The 27,236-nt window shown below is 36.0% G+C and overlaps 1 protein-coding gene across 5 annotated transcripts in view; it reads left to right on the top strand.

Moving 5' to 3' along the window:
- Dcaf6 (DDB1 and CUL4 associated factor 6) overlaps positions 1 to 27,236 on the top strand; it is a 110,154-nt gene that overhangs the window by 3,848 nt on the left and 79,070 nt on the right. For all 5 annotated transcript variants that reach the window (XM_076873003.2, XM_076873000.2, XM_076873002.2 and 2 more), the window contains exons 2-3: positions 10,392 to 10,453; positions 20,173 to 20,265. In XM_076873003.2, the coding sequence (XP_076729118.1) occupies positions 10,392 to 10,453; positions 20,173 to 20,265 (155 nt within the window). The remainder of the gene's footprint in view (positions 1 to 10,391; positions 10,454 to 20,172; positions 20,266 to 27,236) is intronic.

The following is a 27,236-nucleotide window of genomic DNA, read 5'->3' as shown; positions in this document are numbered from 1 at the left end:
AATAATTGTTCCATACTAATTCCTACCAGTAGTGTATGAGAGTTTTCACTCTACTTTCTCCTCAGCATTTGGTGTAGTGAGTCTTCTTTATTTTAGCCTTTCTGATAGGTGTTTGTTACTCTCAGTTTGTTTTTCTGTAATGATTAACAGTATTGAGTGTCTTTTTTTTTTTTCTTCCCCTGTCTATATACTTTGGTTAAAAGTGTTCAAGTTCACCTTTTTAATATGTAAAAATTCTTTATGTAGTCTTGGTAAAAGTCCTTAATCAAAAAATTTAAAACATTTTCTTTCAGTATTTATCTTGTATTTTATTAAAAAGTCTTTTATAGTTCATACTTTCGTTTCCAGAGAATCTTTACATAATCCAAGATCACAAAAATTATATTGCATTTTTCCTGGAAGTTTTGGTTTGTTTGTTTTATGGTGCTAGGGATTGTGTCCGAGACCTTGCACATGTTAGGCAAGTGCACTACCACTGAGCCTCGTTTCTAGCCCTGGAAGTTTTTTCTTTTAGCTTTTGAAATTTAGTTCTATGAATAGTTTTTAGTAAAGTTTTACATATACTGTCAGGCAAGAGTTAGGTTTCCTTTCTTTACATACACATGTATAATTGATCCAGCACCATTTGTCCTTTTCCTTTTGTTGAAAATAGGTTGGCTGTATGTTTCAGTGTCTCAACAACAAGTTATTGATCTAAATATCTGTCTTTGTTGGTACTTCATTTTGAAATCCACTGTGTAACACTTTGTTCTTGGTCCACCCTCCTTACCCCAAATTGTCTTGGCTGTTTTGTGCCTTTTCCATTTTCTTTTCTTTTCTTTTTTTTTTTTTTTTAATATTTATTTAAGTTGTAGGTGGACACAGAATCTTTATTTTACATTTATGTGGTGCTGAGGATCCCAGTGCCACGTGCTTTCTGGGCGAGCGCTTTACCACTGAGCCACAACACCAGCCCCTGGGCCTTTTTCATTTTCATATATATATTTTTAAAAAACTGCAAAAAGAAGGGCTAGGGTTATGGCTCAGCAGTAGAGCACTCGCCTCACATGTGCAAGGCCCTGGGTTCGATCCTCAGTACCACATTAAAAAATAAATAAATAAATAAATAAAGTTATTAAAATTGGTGACTTTTAGCAAATCATGTATTTACAGGAGAGAGATTTAAAGACATGATTTTCTTTTTGAACAAATGTAAGCGGTTTATGTAAATTTTATAAGCAGCCTGTTTTTTTTGGAAGTTTGAGTTGAATCTATACATTATTTCAGGGAGAATATTACTCTTTACAACACTGAATCTTTCAAACTACAATTCTGGTTTGTCTGTGTGTATTTAGATCCTCTAAGATTCTTTCAGCAGTGTTTTAAGTTTTTGTTTTTTTTTTTTTAAATTGTAGTTGTAGGTGGACACAATACCTTTATTTTTTATGTATGTGGTGCTGAGGATCAAACCCAGGGCCTTGCACTTGTGAGACAAGTGCTGTACCACTGAGCCCCAGCCCCAGCCCATCAGCAGTGTTTTAAGTTTTTCATAAATTAAAAATTTCAAGCTGTCTTGGGTGGTATTTTTAAGTTTCAATATCTAATTGTTCAATGAGGATGTAATATACAATTTATTGATTGATTTTTTTTTTTTTAAAGCACTCTACCACTGAGCTACATCCCCAGCCATTTTTATTTCATATTTTGAGACAAGATCTCAGTCTGTTGCTGAGGCTGGCCTTGAACTTGCCATCCTCCTGCCTCAGCCTACCCAGTTGCTGGGGTTATAGGTGTGTGCTGCTGTACCCTGGTATGTCTGATTTTTATATGGAAAAGATTGTCTCTCGTTATTAAGTATGTAATTGGCTGTAGGTTTTTTGTTGATGCCCTTTCAGACTTAGGAAATTCCTTTCTATTCCTAGATTGCTAAGAAGTTCTTCATAACTGGCTCTTGTCTTCTGTCAAAGTTGTTTTTTTCTCTACTGAAATGAGTTTTTGAATTTTCTTTCACTTATTCTGTTAATATGGCATATTAGCATAATGATTTACATTTGAATATTGAGCCAACATTTAATTCCTGGGTTGAATTTCCCTTGTCATGGTACATTATTTTTTTTTTTTTTTTTTGTATTGCTAACTTCAACTTTGGTTAGAATTTTGAGCTAGTTTATAGTTTTCTTGTAAAATTGTACCTGATTTTGTTATCAGGATAATGTTGGCTGCGTGAATGAGTTAGGATGTGTTCCCTTTTGTCTGAAGGGTTTGTGTAGGATTAAACTACTTTTCCTTAAATGTTTGATAGATACCAACTTTGAAACTATCTGGGCTTTGAGTTTTCTCTTTTCCCTCCCTGTGGAGTGTATTTTGGGGGGATGTGGATTTAAATATATTTAAAAGCTTCTTATTTTAAGGTAATGATAGGTTCATGTGCAATTGTAAGAAATACTACAAACTTATAAATAAACTTTACTACCAGGACCTCCTATGTTAACTTTTTTTATAGTGTAAGAACCAGGAAACTGAACCTCATTTAGATTTCACAGGGTCACTTGGACTCATTTGTGTGTGTCTGTGTGTTTATGTGTGTGTGTGTGTATTCCATGCAGTTTAACCTACTAATTTTAGTTAAGTAATTTTAATAGATTAATGTTGACTTTAATTAGTTAATAGACTAATGAGATAGGGAACAGTTCTATCTAAAGGACTCTTTTTGAGACCCTTGTGTAACCTTGGCCACATCCTTCCTTCCCCACTGCTAACCCCTGGCAGCCACTGCTAACCCCTGGCAGTTTTCATTCAGACTAATTATCTTGAGATCCATCCAGCTTTTGTTCTTCATCCCTATAATTTTTGTCACCTAAAGAATACTATTTAGGCTGCACATGGTATTGCATGCCCATAGTTGGGAGGCTGAGGTAGCAGGATCACTTAAGCCCGCAATTCTGTACTCATGGGGTAAATAGTGAGATCCCATCTCCAAAAAAAGAAAAAGAAAAAAAGAATGTTGTATAGACAGTATATGTATTTAACCTTATAAGTTATAGTGTATAACCTTTTGAGATTGGAGTTTTCATTCAGACTAATTATCTTGAGATCCATCCAGCTTTTTGTGTGCATAGTTTATTCTTTTTTATTGTTGAGTAGTGGTCTAGAGTTTGAGTGTGTGGTTTTGAATATTTGGATTCTTCCAGTTTGGGGCTAAGAATAAGTTGTTAATATTTTTGCACAGGGGGATGCACTGATGCATATCTGCATTTCCAGTGACTCAGGAGACAGAGGCAGGAGGATTGCAGGTTTCAGTAACTTAGTGAGATGCTATCTCAAAAAATAAACGAAGGGCTGGGGATTTAGTTTTGCGATAAAGCACCCCTGGGTTCAATCCCTGGTATTTAAAAAAAATTATGCCCAGATTTTATACTAACATGAATTTTAATTTGGGCTGTTTGGAAAGTGTAAGAAGCTTCCATACTCGTTTTCCAGTGGCATTTTACCAAAAAAACTACATTTTTACATGGGAAATGTAGTTTCTCTGTATCCTATCGTTTGATGTTATCTCTTTTTTAAAATTTTAATAATTTTTGCTAGGTGTTTAGTGATGTCTCATTTGTTTTAATATGCATTTCCCTAATGACTAATGATGTTGCATATCTTTTCATGTGTTTTTTTGCCACCTGTATATTTTCAGTGAAAATTTTCAGTGGACCTTTGTTTCTTCATTCCTGGATTATTATTTTTTAGCTGTTGAGTTTTGAGATTTCTTTATGTATTTTAGGTATTAGTCCTTTGTTAGATATGTGGTTTGCAAATATTTTCTGCCAGTCTGTAGCTTGTTTTTCATTCTTTTTAATTTTAAATTGTAGATGGACACAATACCTTGATTTTAATATTTTTTTAGTTGTCAGTGGACCTTTGTTTGTTTGTTTATATGTAGTGCTGAGGATTGAACCCTGTGCCTCACACATGTCAGGCACTGAGCCACAACCCAGCTCTTGCATTCTCATCAGAGGGTCTTTTGTAGAGCCAAGGTTTTAAATTTTGGTAAGGTCTAGTTTAGCCTTTTTTTCTTTTATGGATTGTTACAGCATTATAAGTCAAAGAACTTAGCTCAATACTGTGTTCTAAAGATCGTTTCCTATGTGTTCTTTCTAGAATTTTATAGTTTTACATTTAAGTCCAGTATCTATTTTGAGTTAATTTTTATATGAGGTATGAGATTCAGCCTGAAATTCACTTTTTCTTTTTTGAGTACCAGGGATTGAATTCCAGAGCTCTCTCACTGAGCCACATCTCCAACCCTGTTTTATATTTTATTTAGAGAAGGGTCTCACTGAGTTGCTTACCACCTCATTTTTGCTGAGGCTGGCTTTGAACTCCTGATCCTCAGCCTCCCAAGCCGATGGGATTACAGGTGTGCACCACTGTGCCTGGCTCTGAAATTCATTTTGTTCACTTACTCTGGCACAGTGTATTTCAAAGTTGTTTCCTTTATTGAATTGCTTTTGCATCTTTTTTTTTTTTAATCATTTGGACATATTTATGTTGATCTAAATCTGAGTGCTCAATTCTGCTTAATTGATCTCTCTCTCTGTGAATATCATACTGTTTTCTCTCTCTTTTTTGGGGGGGGGGACCGAACCCAGGCTCTTTACCACTAAACTAGGCCCCCAATCCTTTTATTTTGAAGTAGGGTTTTACTAAGTTGCAACGACTGTGCTTGAGCTTGGCATCCTCCTGCCTTAGGCTCCCCAGTTCCTGGGGTTTCGGTTGTGTGCCACCATGTCTGGCCTCCGACTACTGTGTTTCTGTAGTTGTATACTAATCTTTAACATTAGGGTAGAATGATTTTTCCTTTTTTTTTTTTTTAAAGTTATTATGATTGTTCTAGGTCCTTTACCTTTCCATATAACTCTTAAGCATAAACTTGTCCATGTTTCCAAATATATTGCTAGAATTTTGATAGGTATTTACTTAAATATCAATTTGGGAAGAGTCGTGTTATTGAGTCTTCTAATACATGAATGTAGTATGTCTGTTTGTTTACATATTTGATTTCTTTCATCAGCAATTTGTAATTACAAGATACAGATCTTCAACAATTTTTTTTTTATTTGTCTTTAGACCAGTTGTGATAGTATTGTTTTTAAGTACAATTTCCACATGTTCATTGTTGGTATATAAAAGTGTGATTACTTTTTTGTGTGTTAATCTTGTATCCATTGACCTTGCTGAATTTACTTATTATTAGTTCAAGTAGTTTTTTGAGTATATTGTTGGGGATTTTGTATACAGACAATTCTGTCATCTTCCTATAGGAATAGTTTTATTTCTTTTTATCTAAATTTGTCTGTCTTTTCCTTGCCTTGTTACATTGGTGAGAACTTCTGGAACTATGTTGAATAACAGTTGTAGAGTGGATATTCTTGTTTTATTTTTTATTTTAGGTAGAAAGCAGTCACTGTTTCATCATTAAATAAGTGAGCTATAGGGTCTTTTTTTTTTGGCGGGGGTGGGGGTGGCGGGGGTGGTGGTGGTGGGGGTGCTCATATTAGATTGAGGAAATTTCCCTCCTGTTGAGTTGCTGAGTGTTTGTCATGAATGGGTTCAATCAGAGAAGCAGAATGTGCATATATATGCATAAAGATGTTTTATAGGGATTTGACCTTATTTAATTACTCACCAAAACAATTTTATAAGTTATTCTCTTCACGTCTGATGCTGGGGCTTGACATCTGCAGGACAGGCTGTTGAGAAGGGAAGGCATTGTAAAGTGAGGGAGAACAAAGACAAGATATGTGATTTCAAAAGAGCCCAAGCAGGATCCCAAGAAGACATAACATTGTGTCAATTCACAGTGTCTCTAATCTAATTGATATGGGTGTTCTGTAGGAACAGCTGACGCACTTTGTCATGGACCTAAATATAACAGTTGGTCTAGTGTTTGAAGAAACTAAAGGAGGATACAAGGGAAAGTGGGGCAGTTGAAGGCCTAGTTGCTGTCTATTCCAGCAAGATGAGGCAGTAGATAGGTATTAAGGTTTGTCAGATACATGAGCATCATCTGCTCCAGACTTCTAGGTATTAAAAATAATATGGCTTCTGTTTTATTTCCGCCCTCTAAGCCCACTGTAAAAATGACTGTGACTCATTCTTAGCAGAAACATAGAGGGAAGGAATTCTGGGGAACAGTTTAGTCTGGCTGTGTTGAGACAGTTTGGAGCTACCACACTTGCTCTTTTGCTTATTGTTCAACATAAGGTGTATGGGAGGGCTGGGTGGGTCAGTTTTGCCCCTCCCTTAAGGATAGGCAGTTTGTCCCCCATTCCTCTGACATTTTGCCTTTGCCTAAGTGGGTGTGAGTAGGGAAGTTTGCTGAGGTCCTGTGTGCCAGGGCTCGAGGCATTTGTTCCCATAAGGGAACAGCCTAGAAAATGAATGGAGTTCTATACTCTTTCAGACAAGGATCTTCTGTGTGTCCTGCCCAGTTTTCATAGTCCTATGAGAGCTTAATAGAAGCTCATGGAGAAGAGCTGGCCACTGAGTATAGACTGTCTGTGTCTAGGGTTCCTGTAGATTCTGAGCTGTCCTTGTAGCCCACAGTGGGTATTCCGTGTCCATTTAAATTTTCCTGATTTCTTCTTATCTGCTACATGGCGTTCTCTTCCTTGTGCCAAGAAGAAAACAGTTCTATGCCCTATTGCTCCTTGGAGAAGGTGGTTGTCTTTGGTGTGCATTTCTCCTTGTTACCTGGCTGAGCCATGGCAACCAGAAAAGGTTGTATCTAAAGGCTTAGTCATTAGCCATGACACACGTTACTGTGGGGTCATGAAAATGTGTCTGGGGGTTTACCTAGCACTTGTGATTTCTGAAATCAAACTAACGGCCAATGGGACTGCTGTGGGTCTAAATGTGTGTGCCCCTCCAAAGTTCCTAGCCCCTAAGGTAATGGTGTTAAGAGGTGGGGCCTTTGGGAGTGATTGGGTCATGATGCCAGAGCCCTCATGAATGAATTAATGCCTTTATAAAAGAGGTCTTGATGAGTTTCTTGCCTCTTCTACCATCTTGAGGGAACAGTGGGAAGGTGCTATCTATAGGGAACTGGCTCCTACCAGACACCAGATTTGCCAGTACCTTGATCTTGAACTTCCAACCTCTGTTAATATGGGAAATAAGATTCTCTTCTTCATAAGCTACCCGGACTAAGACATTTTGTTATAGTGGCCTGAATGAACCAAGTTGGGGCCCATGAATAGAAAAGGAAGGCCTGATAGTGGGCTAGGAATGGCAGTATGTGTGGTATGTAAGAAGTTCATGTTAGAAAGCTCAGAGGACAATACTGTCAAATGAAAATGGAATAAAACTTTGTTAAAGTGCTCTTCCATTTCTTTTCAGTAACATTGGCATAACTGTTTTTCCTCAGTCAACTCCTTTACTGAAGTTATATATTTTAAAAAAAATTGTCTTTTCAGACAATCTTAAATTAGAACAACCCACACACATATAGAGAACTGATTTTAAATGTCTACAGTATTTCAGGCACATTTAGAAGTTGTGCATATGCTAATCATAATGTTATAATCTTCTTATAACAAATCTGTGATATTTTTAGTATTATTCTTACTTTTACAAATGTAAAAAACTAAAGCTTTGAGGGATAAAGAGTTTCACCCAGCATAAATGTTGTATGTCCCAAGATAGATATTTATTAAACCTATGTTCTTGTCCCAAACATTGTAGTGTGGAGGTGGAGGTATATATGTAGACACAAAAATCAGAAAGTTGTTTAATAAGTTATACAACTACCAAAATGAGCAATAATTAGCTCCTAATTGTCATTGAAAGATGTTCACTAAGTATTATTGGGAAACCAGGATGGGATAATATCCTAATTATTTATTCACTAATTTCAGCAAATGTATACTGAATGCTTTGTGCTAGGCACTGTTCTAACACTGAGGAGACTTGACTAAATGAGCGCTCCTCTGATGGAGCTTATTATCAATCATTAGAGTAGAATATCAAAGTGGAGGTAGAATTGTAAAAGGGATCTTGGGGGTACAGGAAAAAGTTGAGTAGGAAGCCATAGTAGTAAGTTCATCCATAACAAACATGGGGTTGTTGGGAGAGGATTCTCCATGGCCTCTTTTCATTCTGCACATCTTGTGAGCAGAGACCCCCCCAACTGCTTTTTTCTGGACTGTCTTTTCAATGATGTTTATATAGAGAACGGCCTTGGAAGATACATTGTCTCCTGGAACAGAGGGCGAGTTTGTTTACTGCCTAGTTTAACACAAACAGTGCCGCACTTCTGGATAAAGTTGAGGCCAACGTGCTGGATAAGAGGTTGGGTCGTCCAGTTCAGGCTCTTCATTGGTGATCTAGACTCACTGTGTGCCATCCACCCACACCTCTCCGAGGTGCCCTCTGGGGCTTGGGAGGTTGGGAGCCCGTGTGAACCTGAAGCTCACACTGCTTGCATGCTGTAGGTAGCAAGTCTTTTGAGTCTTCTGCTACTATGCAAGAAATAGTATCAGGCTAGCTGGTGATCTTGCACATAGGCCAGAACCTTCACAGTTTTTAATGACATTCAGGCATGAGTTTAATTTTAGAGAGCTCAATTTTTGTAAGTTAGTTCTTTCTTACTCTATGGTGGTTTTTTATCTTGTAGAAGCCCATATCTGGACAGCACAGTCAGTTTTATCTCCACAGTCACATGTAAAAATGTCATGTAGGACCTAACTGTATCATGTCTCAGTGCTTGAATTTAGGTGCAAATTTCACAGGTGAGAGTTTTTGCCAGAATAGCTCAGTTTATCTTCTGTTCTCTTACATCCTACTACCATTTTCTCTAGACCAAAATGGCTAGAGCTGGGTTTGAAACCAGATTTTTAAAATTTGGGGAAAAAAAATGTTTCTAGTATTTTAGCATTTTAATGAATTCTAATTGTTGTCCTATTGTTAATTTGAATACTTTGTTTCTTAAGTCTAATTTATAATTTAGCAGGATTATCAAGACTGCCTTTAGCCAAAAGGAGAGGAGTTTTTAAAAAGAAAATTACCTGTTTGCCACAGGTAGCATCTTTTTAAAACAAAATCAGATTTTAAAAGTTAATTATATGAAGAACAACCTAGTTCACGAAAACACTTTACTGAGTTTCTCTAGGTTGTTTTATTTTTAAAATCTAGGTACCATGAACCATCCTCCACAAAACATCCCTATAACTTACATTTTAACCTGTATATTTACCCTTTACCTAGCCATCTTAACAGTTATAATTAGGGAAATAAAACAAATTGGCTTCAAGGAGGATCTTGATCTTTACCTTGAATGAAAAGAAAACACAATAATTTGTCCTATATAACAGTATATGGAGAATATAGTCAGATTTAATTTTATTGGAGAGCTCATCAAGCCTGATTGTACTTATTTAATTGTCACCTTTTGTCATAAATTCAGCTCTCTTTCACTACGGTTTCTGAATAAACATGCTTTTTATAAAGTTCTTGGAGGGACAAACTGAACTTTGACTAAAAGTTCAAAGGGGGAAATTTTTTGGGAGTGGGTACCAGGTATTGAACTGGGGGCATTCAACCACTGAGGTACATCCCCAGCCCTATTTTATTTAAAGACAGGGTCTCACCAAGTTGCTTAGCACCTTGCTGTTGCTGAGACTGACTTTGAACCCACGGTCCTCCTGCCTCAGCTTCCCGAGCTACTGGGAGCTGCATGCCCAGCTCAAAGAGGGAACTTTATTTGTGCAATATTTTAGCTATTCTCCTGTTGCTGGACATTGGGCTAATTTTATTTTTTTGCTGTCACATTTCATCACTAAAATTTGATATATTTTTAAGATTTCTAAAATTGAGATTTGCTTAAAAATTGGTGGCATCTTATTACCACTGTTTGCCACCCTATTTAAAATTGAAAACTTTATCCCTATCCACAACCTCACTTATCCTCCTTCCTGCTTTATTCTTTCTACATAATGCTCTCACTAACTTGACATATTGTTTGTTGTCTTTATCCTTTTATGAGAGGAGGCGATCTTTTCTGTTTTTGTTACCACTGTAACAAGCTCTTGAAATTAGCTGGAACAGAGAGCACCACATAAATATCTGTTGAATGAATTGATGAATGAATATATATTTGAATGTTTACGTGGCCCAGATACTATGCAAAGTCCTTTCTTTCCTTGATTCATTTAGCCCTGTACACATGAGGTGTAGGTCTGCTGATGCGTGAGCCAGGGCTCAGGAGGTTAATTTGCCCAGTGTTACTCAGCTTATGAATGGCAGAGCTGAAATTTGAGCTTGAGTCTACCTTATTATGCCAGATTTTAGGCTTTTAATTTCTTTGTGATACTTTTTGTCAGTAGTCGAATCTATTATTTATTTAGTTCTTTCTTTTTAAACAGGAAGAAGAGAATTTATCCAAAGATTGAAACTTGAAGCAACTCTAAATGTGCATGATGGCTGTGTAAGTAATTGTTAATTTTCAGTTATGAAGTACTTACAATTATGAAGTATGTGTATTAAATTAATATTTGATAATAGGCCCAAATCATCCTAGGAGGGTTTGTAACTAACTTTAATAAAATGAGAGAATAAGGGTTGGAGGTGTAGCTCAGTGGTAGAGTACCTTCCCAGCATGTGCAAGGCCATGGGTGCCATCCCTAGGATCACTAAATAAATAGTCTAGATTTTTAAATTTATGTTTATTTTTTGGTACTGGAGATTGAACCTATGGGCACTCTACCACTGAGCTACATCTTTAGCCCCTTTGTTTTGAGACAGGGTCTTGCTAAGTTGCTGAGGCGCTGTCTTGAATTTGTGATTCCCCTGTCTCAGCCTCCTGAGATGCTAGGATTACAGACATGTACTACTGTGCTTTTATATTAAAAGATAAAAAGTGTATTTGAATTTAGAAAAGTACATGTAAGGTTTTTTTTAAAAGTGAGTTTTCAAATATCAAAAGCCTTCCTCCTTCACTCTGCTGAAACTGCTTTTGTAGTTACTTGTGCTCTTTGTATTTCCACAACTGTGATCATTTTCTAGAAACTTTAACCATCAGTTGAACCCAACCTTTCTTAAAAATACTTTTTCTGTTATTTCTACATTCTTTTTTCTTTTTTTTTTTTTCTGTCCTGTCTTATGTCTTTTTAGCTGATGACTCTTCCACCTCTTGACATTTAGATGTTAGGTGGTCAGAGACTCTGGTGGGACCTTCCACCTTCTTGTCTCTAGTTCCGTGGCTCCTGGAATAGCGGGTCCAACTCCACTTTAACTTTTCCAGTTGCTTGTCTCATAGGCATTCAGATTTAACAGGTCCAAAACACAGAGCCCTTTTCTTTTTAAAAATTTCAAACATACTTTCTTTATACTCATTGCCTGGATTTAGCAGTTCTTAAGATTGTTAAAGAGGGGCTGGGGTTGTGGCTCAGCAGTAGAGTGCTTGCCTTGCATGTGTGAGATCCTGGGTTCCATCCTCAGTACCACATAAAATAAATAAATGAAATAAAGGTATTGTGTCCAACTACAACTAAAAAAATAAATATTTAAATTTACAATTAAAGCAATGGACATTTTCTTTTTTTTTTTTTTCCTTTTCTCTTTTTTTCTACCAACTGAGCTGTATCCCCAGTCCTAATGGACATTTTCTTATATGACCAAAATGTCATTATGCTTTTTATGGTGTGGTGGGGTTGGGGGGAGCGCTACTGGGGTTTGAACTCAGGGGCATTCAGCCACTGATCACACCCCCAGCCCTATTTTGTATTTTATTTAGAGGCAGGGTCTCACTGAGTTGCTTAGTGCCTTGCTTTTGCTGAGACTGGCTTTGAACTCGCCATCCCCCTGCCTCAGCCTTCTAAGCTCCTGGGATTGTAAGCATGCACCACCATGCCCAGCACCATTTTGCATTTTAATAAGAATTAACAGTATGTTTTTAGTGTCATACAATAATACATCGACTATAATGAAATTTCCCTCATTATAACAGTATCTTTTTATAGTTATTTTGTTCAGAGATGATCTAGATCAGCTCTGTATCTTGATCACTGTGCTTCTTATTAAGTTTTTTAATTTTTTTTTTTTAAAGAGAGAGAATTTTAATATTTATTTTTTTTTTAGTTTTCGGCGGACACAACATCTTTGTATGTGGTGCTGAGGATTGAACCCAGGCCGCACGCATGCCAGGCAAGCGCGCTACCGCTTGAGCCACATCCCCAGCCCAAGTTTTTTTTAAATTTTTATTTTTGTTGTACTGGGGACCAAATCCAGGGCTTTGTTCATATCAAGTAAGTGCTCTACCAGTGAGCTACTATGCCCTTAGTCCCTACTGTAGTTCTCAGATTTTTATTCAGGTCTGTACTCTGCTAGACTTGTTAGAGGAAACAGTTCAATTTTCCTATGGGACTGTTTCACGCGCTAGATTTGTTTGTTTTCTTGTGATGTTATTAAGTCACTTCTAGCAGTTTGATTAGATTCTCCTTGGCAAGTGTACTTAAGTTATATTATATACTGTAACGAATAAAGAAGCTTATGGTATTTTGTTTTTCTACTTTTGGTTAGGCTAAGATTTATCATTGAATTTGAGTTGTCAAATGAATACTTAATTTTCTTCCTTGAATTTGCAACTTTCTGTATTTCAGTAAATAGAACTGCCATCCATTTGGATGCTTAAGATAAAAAACTTCTAGTTATCCTTGATCTCTCTTTCCTCAGCTTTCACATTCAGTCTACCCATGAATAAATTCTACTTAGAGAATTTATCTGGAATCCATCCCATTCTTTTTGTCTACTATTCAGTTTAGGCTCTTCTTATCTTTCTCTCTTTTTTCTCTTCCTTCAAGGTGTTGGTGATTAAACCCAGCATGTTGGGCAAGTTCTCTGCCATTGAGCTGTACCCAGTCCTAGGTTATCCTCTTCTTTTGCCTAAACTACTTGCACTATCACCTTATTTTATACTTTATTCCACTCTGATTTTCCTAAAATATCTTCAACATGCAAATGCTAAATTACACACACAAATCTAGTCATGGTTAGTTAGCAAAAAGACCCATATGTCCCCCTCCCAAACAGAGGGGCAGCGTTGGTTCAGTCCACTTTGTGTGCTCAGTGCTCGTAGTTGACACACACACAGCCCATGGCTGACTTGCCACATCTCCACATTCTCATTGCTCAAAGCTGGGGGAGACTTGGTTCCTATGTGGCAATTCCTGACAACTTAAATGCTTTCTGAGAATTATTAGGGCTTCTCAGAATTATTGTTGTTTTCAGTCTCTCCAGTATTCACTCTAACTTTGAACCACATATATAAAATCCTTTTGTTGTTCATAAAGATAACTTTTTTTTCTTGAATACTAGGGATTGAACCCAGTGCCTCAATCATGCTAGGCAAGCACTCTACCACTGAGCTACACTCCCAGATCCAGCCCTCTTTTTTTTCTGCTTTAGATACAGGGGTTTAACCGAGGAGTGCTTTACTGCTACTACTGGTGCATCCTCCAGCCCTTTTTATTTATTTATTTTGAGATAGGATCTCACTGAGTTGTTTAGGGCCTCACTAAGTTGCTGAGGCTGGCCTTGAACTTGTGTTCCTCTTGTCTCAGCATCCTGACTCACTGGAATTACAGGTGTGTGCCACATGCCTGCCCCCTAGCCCTTTTTAATTTTATATTGAGACAAGGTCTTGCTAAATTGCCCAGGGTGTCCTTGAACATAGGATTCTATTCAGCATTGAGTTACTGGGATTATAGACATGTATCAGAGGCTACCATTGTAAGGCCCTGCATTATTTGGTACTTTCTACCTTTGCTGTTCTTAAATATGCCAAGTATACCTCTGCCCTATGTATTTTATGCTTTAAACCTAGAACTCTTCCTCCACATTTCTGTGAAGCTTACTTCATTTCGTTCAGCACTCTTTTAACAATTACCTATCAGAGAAGCTTTCCCTGACCATGCTAATTAATTAGTGTGCCAACCTTGATCAGTGTCTCTTTTTCTGGTAGGTTCCTCCAACCCCATGGGGAATATTTTCTGACATTTAGTTACATAAGCCCATTAATTTGATCTTAGTCAACATACCTGCCCCCTCTGTTCTGGATAACTTGACTGAGGAGACATGTTTCGGATTTTTTTTCCCCTTTCAATTAATATCAGGAGGAGCACATAGCATACATGTGGCACTTATGAATTGTTCATTTAAGAGTCTTAGAGTGTGTTATGCGTTGAATTTTATGTCTTTTCTGGACCTGGGGGTCAAAACTTTTACTTACCTACCCAAAGAAGACTATTTTAGAGCTAACTGCAAATTGATTCTCCTTCATGATGTGCAGTTGCCATTTTTATATTTTTAAGTTTATACAGCTGTGTATTGTGCATCATCTCAGTTTTAAAAACATTTTTCAGATTTTGCTGAGTATATTCTCAAATATTTTTTAAAGGGTGAGTGGAAAGTAAACTCTTCTTACAATTTTAAACCTCTTTTTTCTCTGCCTTCACACTTGATCAATGATTTGAGTGGTTTTATAGAATTCTAGTCGGACTTTATTTTCATGTAGTATTTTTGAAGACCTTTTGACATCCAGTGTGGCTGATAAGAAAGGGTCAATGCCAGTCTAATTTTCAAAATTACAAAATAACTGTATGCTTATGAACTAAGTATTTGTGTTTAAATTTTGTAGAGATTTTAAAGATCTTTATTGAGATATAGTTGACTATACTATTTAAATAGTGCATTTTAATAAGTTTAGGTTGTGTATACATTCATGAAATCATCACCACAGTCAGGATCATAAGTTTATCCGTCACCCATTAATGACAGTGTGCCCTCTCATTTCTCTACACCACCTAGTCAGCCATTGACTTCCTATTCATTACTGTAAATTAGTTCACATTTTTTTGAATTTTATATAAATGGAATTATCCAGGTTTTTTTTTTTTTTTTTGGTATATGTTGGGAATTGAACCCAGGACCTTGGGCGTGCTAGGCAAGCACTGTACCACTGAGCTATACTCATGGTCCCAGTGTGCTTTTGTTTCTTTGGCTGCTTTTACATTCAAGTCTTACTTAGAATACATTTTTGGTATTCATCCATGTTGTGGAGTGTACCAACAGTTTAATACCTTTTATTACTGAGTAGCATTCATTATGTGGGTATACCATAATTTGCTTGTCTCTTTACCTATTTATGGGCATTGAGTTGTTTCTAGTTGAGGGCTCTTACAAATGCAGTTGCCATGAACATTCGTGTACAGTTTTTGTGAGGACATATAATGTTTTTATTTTTGTTTGTTAAATAGCTGGAAGTAGAACAAATGGGTTGTGTAGTAGGGGTGTGTGTGTATATATATGTATGTGTGTGTGTGTGTATGTGTATAGTTATTGTTTTTTGAGACTTTATTTATTTTTACAGTTTTGGGGATCAAACCCAGGGCCTTGCACATGCTTTAGCACTGAGCTACATCCCAGCTAATACTTACTTTTTTTATTAGTACTGCATACTGATTGCTGCATTGGAGCTGCAGGCTTTTTTAGGTTGTCAGCAAGGTTGAGAGACATAGGTATAGTGATTTCCTGTACCCTCCCTACCTGCACATGTGTATAACCTTCGATATTATCAGCATCATCCCCCCATCCCCAGTGGTTCAATTGTTACACTTAACCTGCATAATCACCTATTGTCAGAGTTTACTAAGAATTCACTTTTGGTGTTGGAGATTTCTATGGGTTCCAACAAACTTACAATGCTATCTAACCCCTTTATAGTACTTACATAGGGTTGTTCTACTGTCTTAAAATTCTTCCCTCCTGCCTACTGTTCTTGACAGCCAATAATATTTTTATAGTCTTCATAATTTTTTCCTTTCCTGAATATCCTGTAGTTGAAATTCCATAGTATGTAGTCTCTTCAGTTCTTATCTTGGTTCACTTAATAAGACACAGTTGTGTGCCACATAGTGACATTTTGATCAGTGATAGATTGCTTTTATCTTCTTATCTTAAGATCATAGTGCTTCCTTTTGTCATAGTCTTCATTTGTGTAAGTGTATTCTGAAGTTTGCATGAGGATGAAATGGCCTAATGGTTCATTTTCAGGACTTATCACCATTGTTACATGACATGGCTGTACATAGAATAATCTGCTAGATCTGTTTCTGATGGAGGTATTGAAGTCTCCCAGTGTGACAGTAGATTCATCTGTTTATGTATTCCTGTCAGTTTTTGCCTCAAGTACTTTAAGCACCTACATGTTATTCATTGTTGTCTTCTTGAACTGACCTTTGAATCAGTATGAAAGGCCTTCCTTTTTCTCTGATCCCTTTCTGTGCTTTGAGATCTGCTGTATCTGCCAGCTTTCTTTTGATTAGTTAGTATGTATATTTTCTCTTTATTTATTTTTACTAATAATAAGTGTCTTATGTTTAAAGTATAGATAACATATATTTGGGTCTTTTTTTTTGCTCCACTCTGGCAGTCTCTTAATGGGTGCATTTATACTGTTGATGTTTAAGGTGATTATTGATATAGTTGGATTATCATTATTATTTTTTCTTTTCTATTTGTTGCCCTTGCTTTTTGTTCCATTTTTTTTTTGTCTTTGGTCTCTTTTGCCTTTTGTGATTTAATTGAACCTTTTATTTCATTTTCTCTTAGGTTTACTGTTTTTAAAAACTTGGTGTTTGCAAAATACATCCACATCGAATCCAAGTCTGCTTTATTCAGAGAACACCATACTGCTTTATTAGTAGTTGAGTACAAAATTAACCCTGAATTCTCTCTTTTGTACTTTGTATTAATGCTGTCATTCATTTCAGTTTCAGACATAGATATAAGCATATTTGTATACAATTGAAAATTATTTTGAACAATAAGAAGTGCTCTTTGTTTAGTAATTAAGAATAATGAAGAAGCATAATAAGTATTTTATCATCATTTATTCCTCTTTAATATTCTTCATTTTTGTAGATCCAAGTTTCTTATCTATATTATTTTCCTTTTCTCTAAAGAATTTAGGTCTATTGGGCAATAAATAAATAAATAAATAAATTCCCTCAGTGTGTGTTTAGCTGAAAAAAAATATCTCTTCCATGATTTTGAAGGATAATTTTATAGGGTACAGAAATTTCTGGGTTAGTGTTTATTTTCTCTTAACACTTAAGTATTTTCATTTCACTCTCTTTTTTCTTAAATGATTTGTAAAAATTTAAAAATATCTTTATATTTATTTATTTATTTTTTATGTGGTGCTGAGGATCAAACCCAGGGCCTCACGCTTGCCTTGCTTGCCCCTCTTACATGATTTTTGAGAAGTCAGATGTAATTCTCTTTTTGCTACATGAAATGGAACCCAGAGGTACTTAACTACTGAACTACATCTCCAGCCCTTCTTATATTTTATTTAGAGATGGGTCTCACCAAGTTACTAGGGCCTAAGTTACTGAGGCTGGCATTGAACTTGATATCCTCCTCCTCAGCCTCCCCAGCCTCATGTGTCACCGTGTGTGGTCAGATATAATTCTTATCTTTATTCTTCTGTGGATAGGTGTTATTTCCCTCTGGCTTCTTTCAGAATCAGAATTTTTAGTTTTTTCTATTGTGTGAAGTTATACGTCTAGGTAAAGAAGTTCTTTTTTATTTTTGAAATAAGTAAATATATATATATATTTGAAAATGGACACAATACCTGTATTTTATTTATTTATTTTTATGTGGTTCTGAGGATCGAACCCAGTGCCTCACATGTGCCAGGCAAGCGCTCTACCACTGAGCCACAACCCCAGCCTGTGGAGTTCTTTTGCTATTCATTTTGCCAGGTCTTCTCTGAGATTCTTAAATCTGTGGTTTGGTATCTGACATTAATTGGGGGCTATTCTCAGTCATTATTGTCTCCAGTTTTTTTTTTCCTTTTTCTCTCTCTTCCTTTACCTTCTGGTGTATCCATTATATACAAATTGAATCTTCTGTGTGTGACAGTCCTTGATTATTCTGTTTAGGGTTTGGATTTGTTTGTTTGTTTTCTTTTTTGCTCCAGTCTTTGGTCTTGCTTCAGTTTTGTGGGTTGCTGTTGCTGTATCCTCAAGGTTAGAGATTCTTTCCTTAACTATGTCCCATCTACTAATCAGCCTATCAAAGACATTCTTCTTTTCTATTTTTATCTTAGACTTCCCTCTCTCTCTGCTTTATGTTGCCCTCTGTTCTTACATGCTATTTGCCTTATCCTTTAGAGCCCTTGGTATGTTAATCATAGTAGTTTCCACTTCTTAGCCCAGTATTTCCAATAGCTTTGCCATGTTTGGTTCCAATACTTGCTTTGTCCTTTCACATTTTATTTTGACCTTTTAATATGCTTTGTAATTTTTTTTCTTATTGCCTTTTATTGGTACACTTGGTAAAAGGAACTGGTGTAAATAGGGTTTTTTTTGGTTTTGTTTTGTTTCTGGCGGGGGGAGTGGGTACCGAGGATTGAACTCGGGGGTACTCAACCACTGAGCCACATCCCCAGCCCTGTTTTGTGTTTTATTTAGAGACAGGGTCTCACTGAGTTGCTTAGCACCTTGCTGTTGCTGAGGCTGGCTTTGAACGCTTCATCCTCCTGCCTCAGCCTTCCTAGCTGCTAGGATTTCATAGTAGTTTCATAGTAGTTTCCACTTCCTAGCCCACACACAGGTGTGTGCCATTGCACCCAGCTGTAAATAGGTTTTTTAGTAATGTGGTGGTAAGGGTCTAGAAGGGAGTGTTTTGTAGTCCTATTTTTATGTCTCAATCTCTTAATGTTTCTGTACCTTTGGTCTCTGAACTTCACAATGGATTCTATGCCCCTTCTTACCTACTTTAGGTTAGACTGATAATAAAGTGGACGGAAATTGGGTCTATGATGTAGAAGTATAGAAATGGCTAGAGTTCAGAATTTCTTTTTATCCATGTCATTTAAGGTCTGATAAAATTCTAGCAGATTTAGATCTGGTTAAATAGTTTCTTTCAAGGATAGTTCTTGTTAAGAATGCAGACTTTACCGAATTTCAAAATGGTTCTTTGACCTAAAGGACAAGGAGATTTTTCTCTAAAATTTTATTTTGAGAACCTAGATGAGCCACTGTGCCGCAGTCTGGCTGGGCACAATTCAGGAGCCACTTGTCAAAAGAAACTAACTTTATTTTTAGAACCACACAAGATAAACAAAACAGCTCCTCAGGAAAAAACCCTCAGAGCCCAACTGCCACCACCGGCTTCCCACAAGCCACACACCCCAACAACCTCTTCCTCCCACAATCCTCCTGCTCTTGAGGCCGATTGGCTGGGTCGCATGGGCGGAGCCAAAAAAGTCCCCCAATGAGCAGCTCCGTGGTCTGAAAGGGCAGGGAAACAGCCCAATGAGCATCACCGCAGAGGAGCCAATCAGCTAGATGTTGCTGGGGCTGCTGTGAGCCAATCATCAGCTGGTAGTCTGAAAGGGCAGGGAAACAGCTCAATGAGCATCTCCACAGAGGAGCCAATCAGCTAGGTGTTGCTGGGGCCGCTGTGAGCCAATCATCAGCTGGCAGTCTGAAAGTTTGCTGGAGCCCCTAAACTGGACGATATTTAGAAGTCAGGAATATTATTTTAGCATTTGCTGGAGCCCCTTCGGCTGTGGCTCTCAACAGTGAGCCAGTCATCAGCTGGCAGTCTGAAAGTTTGCTGAAGCCCCTTCGGCTGTGGCTCTCAACACCACTGAAGTTAAAACTCATCAAAATATGTGTCCCTGTGATGGCAGTTACCTGTAATTTTTAACAATACACTTGTTCTTTCTGATCCTCCAATAGCTTTATCAGTTATGGTTCAGGTTTTCTTGTCCTGACATTGTTTCCTGCTGAAGTTTTATTTTTGCATTCCAGTAAACTAAGACTATCTGTATTCACTTTTGGTCTCTGTGGACTTAGTGGTAGCAAGTTCTCCTATGTTCTCACTTCTCTGAAGATGACTTGTTGATATTGTGTCTTTTCAGCTTTTCACTTATTGTTAGGTTGGAGTAGTTTCTTTCAGTGAAATTAAGAATTGAAATCTGTTTATTTCAATACATAAATTCTAATACTTTTTTCCTATAGATATCACCTCAATAGTGATATAAATTTTGTACTATCAGGTAAGTGAAAGATGTTATGTATATACTTTATGTACAGTTTGCTTATATTTCTTTTTTTGCTTTCTTTTTAGGTTAATACAATCTGTTGGAATGACACTGGAGAATATATATTATCTGGCTCAGATGACACCAAGTTAGTAATTAGTAATCCTTACAGCAGAAAGGTAAAGTAGTTAAAAAAAAAATACTCTGGTTTGCCAAAATTAATGATAAAATTTAGAAGTTATTACATGTAGCTTCCTTAGTTCCCTTGGGGGCTGTGTAAGACTTTAATCAGCCTTACACTCTAGAAAACTTAAATATGCTTCATTTTATTCAAGTGCATAATAGTTGTCACAAGTGACATTATCCCAGTAACATTGTTAGGCATAAAGACAATGACCTTTTTTTTTTTAACCTTTAGCATAAAGATGTCTCAGTAAATGAATTTCCTTACCATTGTCATTTATTTGTAGCATATTAGAAATAACTTTAAATTTTTACTGTTTGTTAAGCAAGGGTATCTCCAAATTGGGTGCTTTTTTTGTTTTATAAATATTTTCAGATATAAATATTCACAGTAGAACTAATAATGCACATTAGTGAAGTTAGATTACTAGTTTTCCAAAAGAATTGGAGTTTTATATCTCAGTAATCCTTATTCATACTTACAACATTCTGTATATAGCAATTTCAATTTTATAAACATGTTCAAGTATGCTAATTTTAATATTTATAAGGAATAGTAAAAGTGTTGGAGATTTTAAAATTTTTAAAAAATTTCTATAGATAATGAAAAAAATTTTTTTTCTGTCACCTAGAATGAACTTATCTCAACTGGCATAATTAGTATATTTACTTTCACTATTAATTTTTATTTTAAGGAAAGATTACTTTTAAAAGTAAAGGTTTTACTGTGCAGACTTTAGGCTGTTATGTGAAACAGGCCACTACTAGTTTCATTCTTTTGTTCCCTAAAATATTATGAACTTTATTGTACTGTTACATTTTCTTAGAACACAAAGTTGCTCTTCTCTGCCCAGCAATGTGCTAGGTAAAATGATATAAAGTATAATTTGTAGGCATACAGTGCTCTTAATTTATTTTGATCTTTTCTTGTGGATTTTGAAAAGTGTCCAGTTCGTTGTTAATAGCAAATGGTTAAATAATAACAATATAGTCTGATAAATACTGTAGCATTTTGTAGTTCAAGGTAAAATTGGAAATGATATTGAGGACACAAAGCTAGATGTGCTCTACTTGTACAAAAAGGATTTCTTAAAGGAGAAGGTTTTTCTATCATGTTTGTAACAGTTTGCCTTATTCATTTGGGGAGTTTTTAATTGCTATTCCAGACAAAACATTCAGTTGCATAACTCTTCTGGTTATAAGCCATATAAGAAGTGTTTTCATGTACACAGAACACATTTATAAAGATCCCTTAACTATTTTACAATGTGCTATGTATAAAATATGAATTGAGAAAATTAGTTTTATGTGTTACTTTGGTATAATATTTTAGCATTTTAAAGTTTGGGTATTTTAATGTTTAGAATAGTGTGAACAAAGTTGCCAACTTAGTCATTGTTTCATTACTTTTAGTTGAAATTTAATCTTTTAAAAATTTAATAGTATTTAAAACTTTTTAGATAATAGTCAACTCACTGTCATGTCACTAATTCTCAGGTAGCTTATTTTAATTACTACTACTACTTAAGAATGTTCAATTTGCTTAAAACACAAAAACATCGAAAGATAGTGTACCATGATCAAGTGGGGTTCATCCCAAAGATACAAGGTTGGATCAACATGCAGAAGTCAATACGTGTAATTCATCACATCAATAGACTTAAAAGATAAGAACCATATGCTCATCTCAATAGATACAGGAAAAAGCATTTGACAAAACACAGCACCCTTTCATGTTCAAAACACTAGAAAAATTAGGGATAACAGGAACATATCTCAACATCGTAAAAGAAAGCTATGCTAAGACCCAGGGCAACATCATTCTAAATAGAGAAAAATTGAAAGCATTTCCTCTAAAAACTGGAATAAGACAGGTATGCCCTCTTTCACCACTTCTATCTAACATAGTTCTTGAAACACTGGCCAGAGCAATTAGGCGAAAGAAATTCAAGGCATATGGATAGGTAAAGAAGAACTCAAATTAGTGCTATTTGCTGACAATATGATTCTATACCTAGAAAACCCAAAAAATTCCATCAGAAAACTTCTAGAACTAGTAAATGAATTCAGCAAAGTAGCAGGATACAAAATCAATACCCATAAATCAAATGCATTTCTGTATATTAGTGACAAATCCTCTGAAAAGGAAACAAGGAAAACTACCCTATTTACGATAGCCTTTAAAAAATAAAATAGTTGGCAATCAACTTAACAAAAGAGGTGAAAGACCTCTACAATGAAAACTACAGAACGCTAAAGAAAGAAATTAAAGAAGACCTTAGAATATGGAAATATCTCCCTTGTTCTTTTATAGGCAGAATTAATATTGTCAAAATGACCACACTACAAAAAGCACTATGCAGATTTAATGCAATTCCAATCAAAATTCGAATGACATTCCTCATAGAAATAGAAAAGGCAGTCATGAAATTCTTCTGGAAAAGAGACCCAGGACAGCTAAAGCAATCCTTAGCAAGAAAAATGAAGCATCATGATACCAGACCTTAATCTATACTACAGGGTAATAATAACAAAAACAGCATAGTATTGGTACCAAAATAGACTTGTAGACCAGTGTACAGAATAGAGGACACAGAGACTAACCCACCTAATATAATTATATTGTCTATATTAGACAAAGTTGCCAAAAATGTACATTGGAGAAAAGATAGCCTCTTCAACAAATGGTGCTGGGAAAATTGGAAATCTGTGTGCAACAAAATGAAATTAAACTTCTCTCTTTCATCATGCACAAAACTCAAAGTGGATCAAGGACCTAGGAATTAAACCAGAGACACTGTGTCTATTAGAAGAAAAAGTAGGTCCAAATCTCCATCATGTGGGATTAGGCCCCAACTTCTTTTATAAGACTCATAGCGCAAGAATTAATAACAAGAATCAATAAATGGGATAGATTCAGACTAAAAAGCTTCTTCTCCGCAAAAGAAACAATCTGTGAGTTGAATAGAGAGCCTACTAATTGGGAACAAATTCTTAGCACATGCTGGTCAAAGCACTATCTCTAGAAGATGTAAAGAACTAAAAAATCTTAACACCTAAAAAACAACCCAATCAATAAATGGGCCAAGGAACTGAACAGACACTTCTCAGAAGAAGATATACAATCAGTCAAATATATGAAAAAGTGTTCAATATCTCTAGCAATTATAGAAATGCAAATCAAAACTATTCTAGGATTTCATCTCACTCCAGTCAGAATGGCAGGTATTAAGGATACAAACAAATAATAAGTGCTTGCGAGGATGGTGGGGAAAAGGCCCACTCATACACTGCTGGTGGGATTGCAAAATAGTGCAGCCAATATGGAAAGCAGTATGAAGATTTCTTGGAAAACTGGGAATGGAACCACCATTTGACCCAGCTATGTCCCCAAAGGACTTCAAAACAGCATACTACAGGGACACAGCACAATTCACAACAGCTAAACTGTGGAACCAACCTAGATGCCCTTCAGTAGATGAATGGATAAAGAAAATGTGATATATATACACAATGGAATATTATTCAGCATTGAAAAGAATAAAATCATGGCATTTGCAGGGAAATGGATGGAGCTGGAGAATATAATGCTAAGTGAAATTAGCCAATCCCCAAAAACCAAATGCCGAATGGTTTCTCTGACTTAAGGATGCTGATTCATAATATGCTGCAGTGGGGGTGATGGGAAGATTAAATGAACTCTAGATAGGGCAAAGGGGAAAGGGGAGGGAGGAGAAGGGAGAGGGCAGAGGAGTAGGAAAGATGGTGGAATGCGATGGGCATCGTGACCCTAAGTAAATACATGAAGACATGAAGGATGTGACTCTACTTTGTGTACAACCAGAGATATGTAAAATTGTTCTCTATATGTGTAATATGAATTATAATGTGTTCTATTGTCATATATAACATTAAAATAACAAAAGAATGTTCAATTTTCAAGAATAAGAAAACATAACTACTGATAAGATATAAACAGCTGACTGGTTTTAGTAAAAAGCATTTGTGTGACATTTTTTTAGACTCCCTGTTCCGTTTACAAAGGGAAATCAATTTTATTTGTGGCTAAACAGTTATTTTTTAATTTTAATATTTTTTAAGTTTATGTATGACAGTGGAAAGCATTACACATGTAGAACATAATTTTTCTTATTTCTGGTTGTTTATAAAGTATGTTCACACCAATTTATGTCTTCATACATGTACTTTGGATAATAATGTCCATCACATTCCACCATCATTTCAAATCCCATGACCCTTCTCTCCCTTCCTACTTCTCTTCCCTATTTAGAGTTCGTCTGTTCTCCCATGCTACCCCTCCTAACCCCACTATGAATCAGCCTCCTTATATCAGAGAAAACATTTGGCATTTGTTTTTATGGGATAACTCAGTGTTATCTTCTCTAACTCCATCCATTTACCTGCAAATGCCATGATTTTATTCTCTTTTATTGCTGAGTAATATTTCATTGTGTATATATGCCACATTCTTCTTATCCATTCATCTATAAACAGTTATTTTAAAAGTTTGTAAGATCTTCAGCATTTAGAACCATTTAAAGTTCTGGTTAAGAATAGGAATATAGTTGTGCCATGCGAAATTCGTTCCAGGATCTCTGTGCATATAAAAATCTGTGGATGTTCAATTCTCTTATATAATGAAATGGATAGTATTTGCATATAATTCCACACACATGTTCCCATGTACTTTTAAGTCATTTCTGGGTTACTTATAATACCTAATAAATATAAAAGTTATGTAAATTGTTCTTGTACTATATGTTGCTTATAGAGAATAATGATGAAATCAGTACATGATTAGTGTAGAGACAAAACTTTTTTTGGTCTGTGGTTGGTTGTATCTGCAAATGTGGAACCATGGATAGGAATTGCTGACTGTATATTTCCCAGCTGCCTCTCAGCTTTTTGTTATTTTGTTTTTGTTTTGGGGGGTCATTTTTATTAAATTTCCAATGTCATATCTTTTTGTAGTTGTTGTTAGTTTTTTTTGTGTTTTTTTGGTGCTGGGGCTCGAACCCAGGGCCTTGTGCATGCAAGACAAGCACTCTACCAACTGAGCTATAGCCCCAGCCCCCAATGCCATGTATTTTTAAACGTCTATTCTTTTAATAATTCTGAAAATGTATCTCTCTTTATTTTCTTTTCCCAACTAAAATGATGGGTGGTAGCAGTTGTAGACCCAGAACAATCACATAGTAATTTCAACAGGGAAACTTTAATATGAAGAATTATTACCAATAAAACGGGATCAGAATAATAAGGGCTTGTCTATTGAAATGTTTAAAAGATTTGAAAATATTACAGAAATAACAGATATAGTGAGCAACCGCTGAGATAAACTACTTAAAGAAATGCCCCCTCTCTCTAGTGCTAACGTCTGGACGTTTGTTGGAAAGGGCATGATAAGGCTCATTGGGTGGCAGAGCAGTTGCTGTAATGCTGTGCTAGTGGAATTAGGGGGCGTTCCCTTGGAACTTGTTGGAATACCTCCTCTAGGGCACTGTCCTACAGCCTGTCTCAGACTTGGGGAGATGGTATTGCAGGAGACGCAGGTGTCTGCTAGGTACTGCAGAGTTCATGTGGGAGCTTGTCATAGCTGACCACCCTGCAGCTTTCCACACTGTTTCGGGCACTGTGGAACCTGTGCATGTCTCAGAGCCGGCTCAGGGGAGGACATCAGGAAAGGAGAGGAACTCCTCTCCCTGTAACATCCTTCCAGAGCTTCCTGTTATCAGAGCTTACATTATGCCAACTTAAAAAGGAAACACACTTAACTGGGCCAGATCCACTGTGTAGTCTGTAGAAATAAAAGGTAAATTTGGAGTTGAGGCAGTAATTTGATACGTGGCACAGTAGTTGTACCAGTGTGTCTTTTTTGGTACTACTTCAGCATGAGCTTTATTTCATTAATGTTTAGGTCTCTGAATGAAGAAGAGTTCCATGGTAATTTTTAATTGCATTATTATTAGTATAATGGTATATGTAGGCTTGTGTTAGTTTTCTATCACTCGTGCCAAGTTATTTAAGTTTTCCAAACCATTTTCCTTTTACATAAATTAAGAATCACAATTTCATGTCTAAAATCTTTTCTAAGATAAATATTTTATATTTCTGTTGCTCTCTGCCTTGTGAAAAATTTTTGTTTATTTATTTAGGTTAGATAGTGGTATATGAACGGGCCTGGCTGGCTGTTCTAGCTGGATCTTTCAAGGTATAATTTACTTCGAAATTTGCTTATATAGGTTCACAGAACCTACTCATAAGCCGAGTAGTTTAAGAAATGATTTTATCAGTTTATGGTAACTAGATTATAATCTGATTAAATAAACTGTGACATCATACTGAGTTTTAATTATAATCATGTTTTGATTTTTATTGGTGCTTAGTTCTTGATTTCGCATAAATAGGATATATACAACTTTCTTTATTGGTGAAAATATTTAATACCACCAGTTTTACAGACTATAATATATGAGTGACTTACAGGAAGTTAGCTACTTGAAAACCTTAGACTAAGGAGTTATGGCCGTATGAATGACTTACACATAGCTACTACTATAAACCACCCTAATGTGTCAACAGGGTTAAAGACTGTGATATCTATCTTATTTCAAGGACTTCACATTAATTTTTCTATTTTTATCATGACATCAATGGCAGGTTAGTTCTTTTATAGTATCTTTCTCAATTTGGATTTTTTGGTTGATCTTCATGAGTAGATTCAGAGTAAATATTTTTGTTGAGAATCTCCCACAGGTGGTATATATCATTGGCTTGACCTCTTATTGGTGATGTTAGATTTGATTCCTCCATTGAGTTACCCTTTGAAACTAATAGCTATCCTGTGAGATGGTTTATTGAAACTATGTGAATATTCTTTCCCAGGCCTTTCATTTGGCAGTTTTCATTTGATGACTCCTATCTGAATCAATTTTTATGAAAGAGC

The sequence above is a fragment of the Callospermophilus lateralis genome, chromosome 13, assembly GCF_048772815.1.
Source record: "Callospermophilus lateralis isolate mCalLat2 chromosome 13, mCalLat2.hap1, whole genome shotgun sequence".
Lineage (NCBI taxonomy): Eukaryota > Metazoa > Chordata > Mammalia > Rodentia > Sciuridae > Callospermophilus > Callospermophilus lateralis.
Note: the sequence above shows the minus strand (reverse complement) of the source record. Positions and strands in the feature narration are given on the sequence as shown.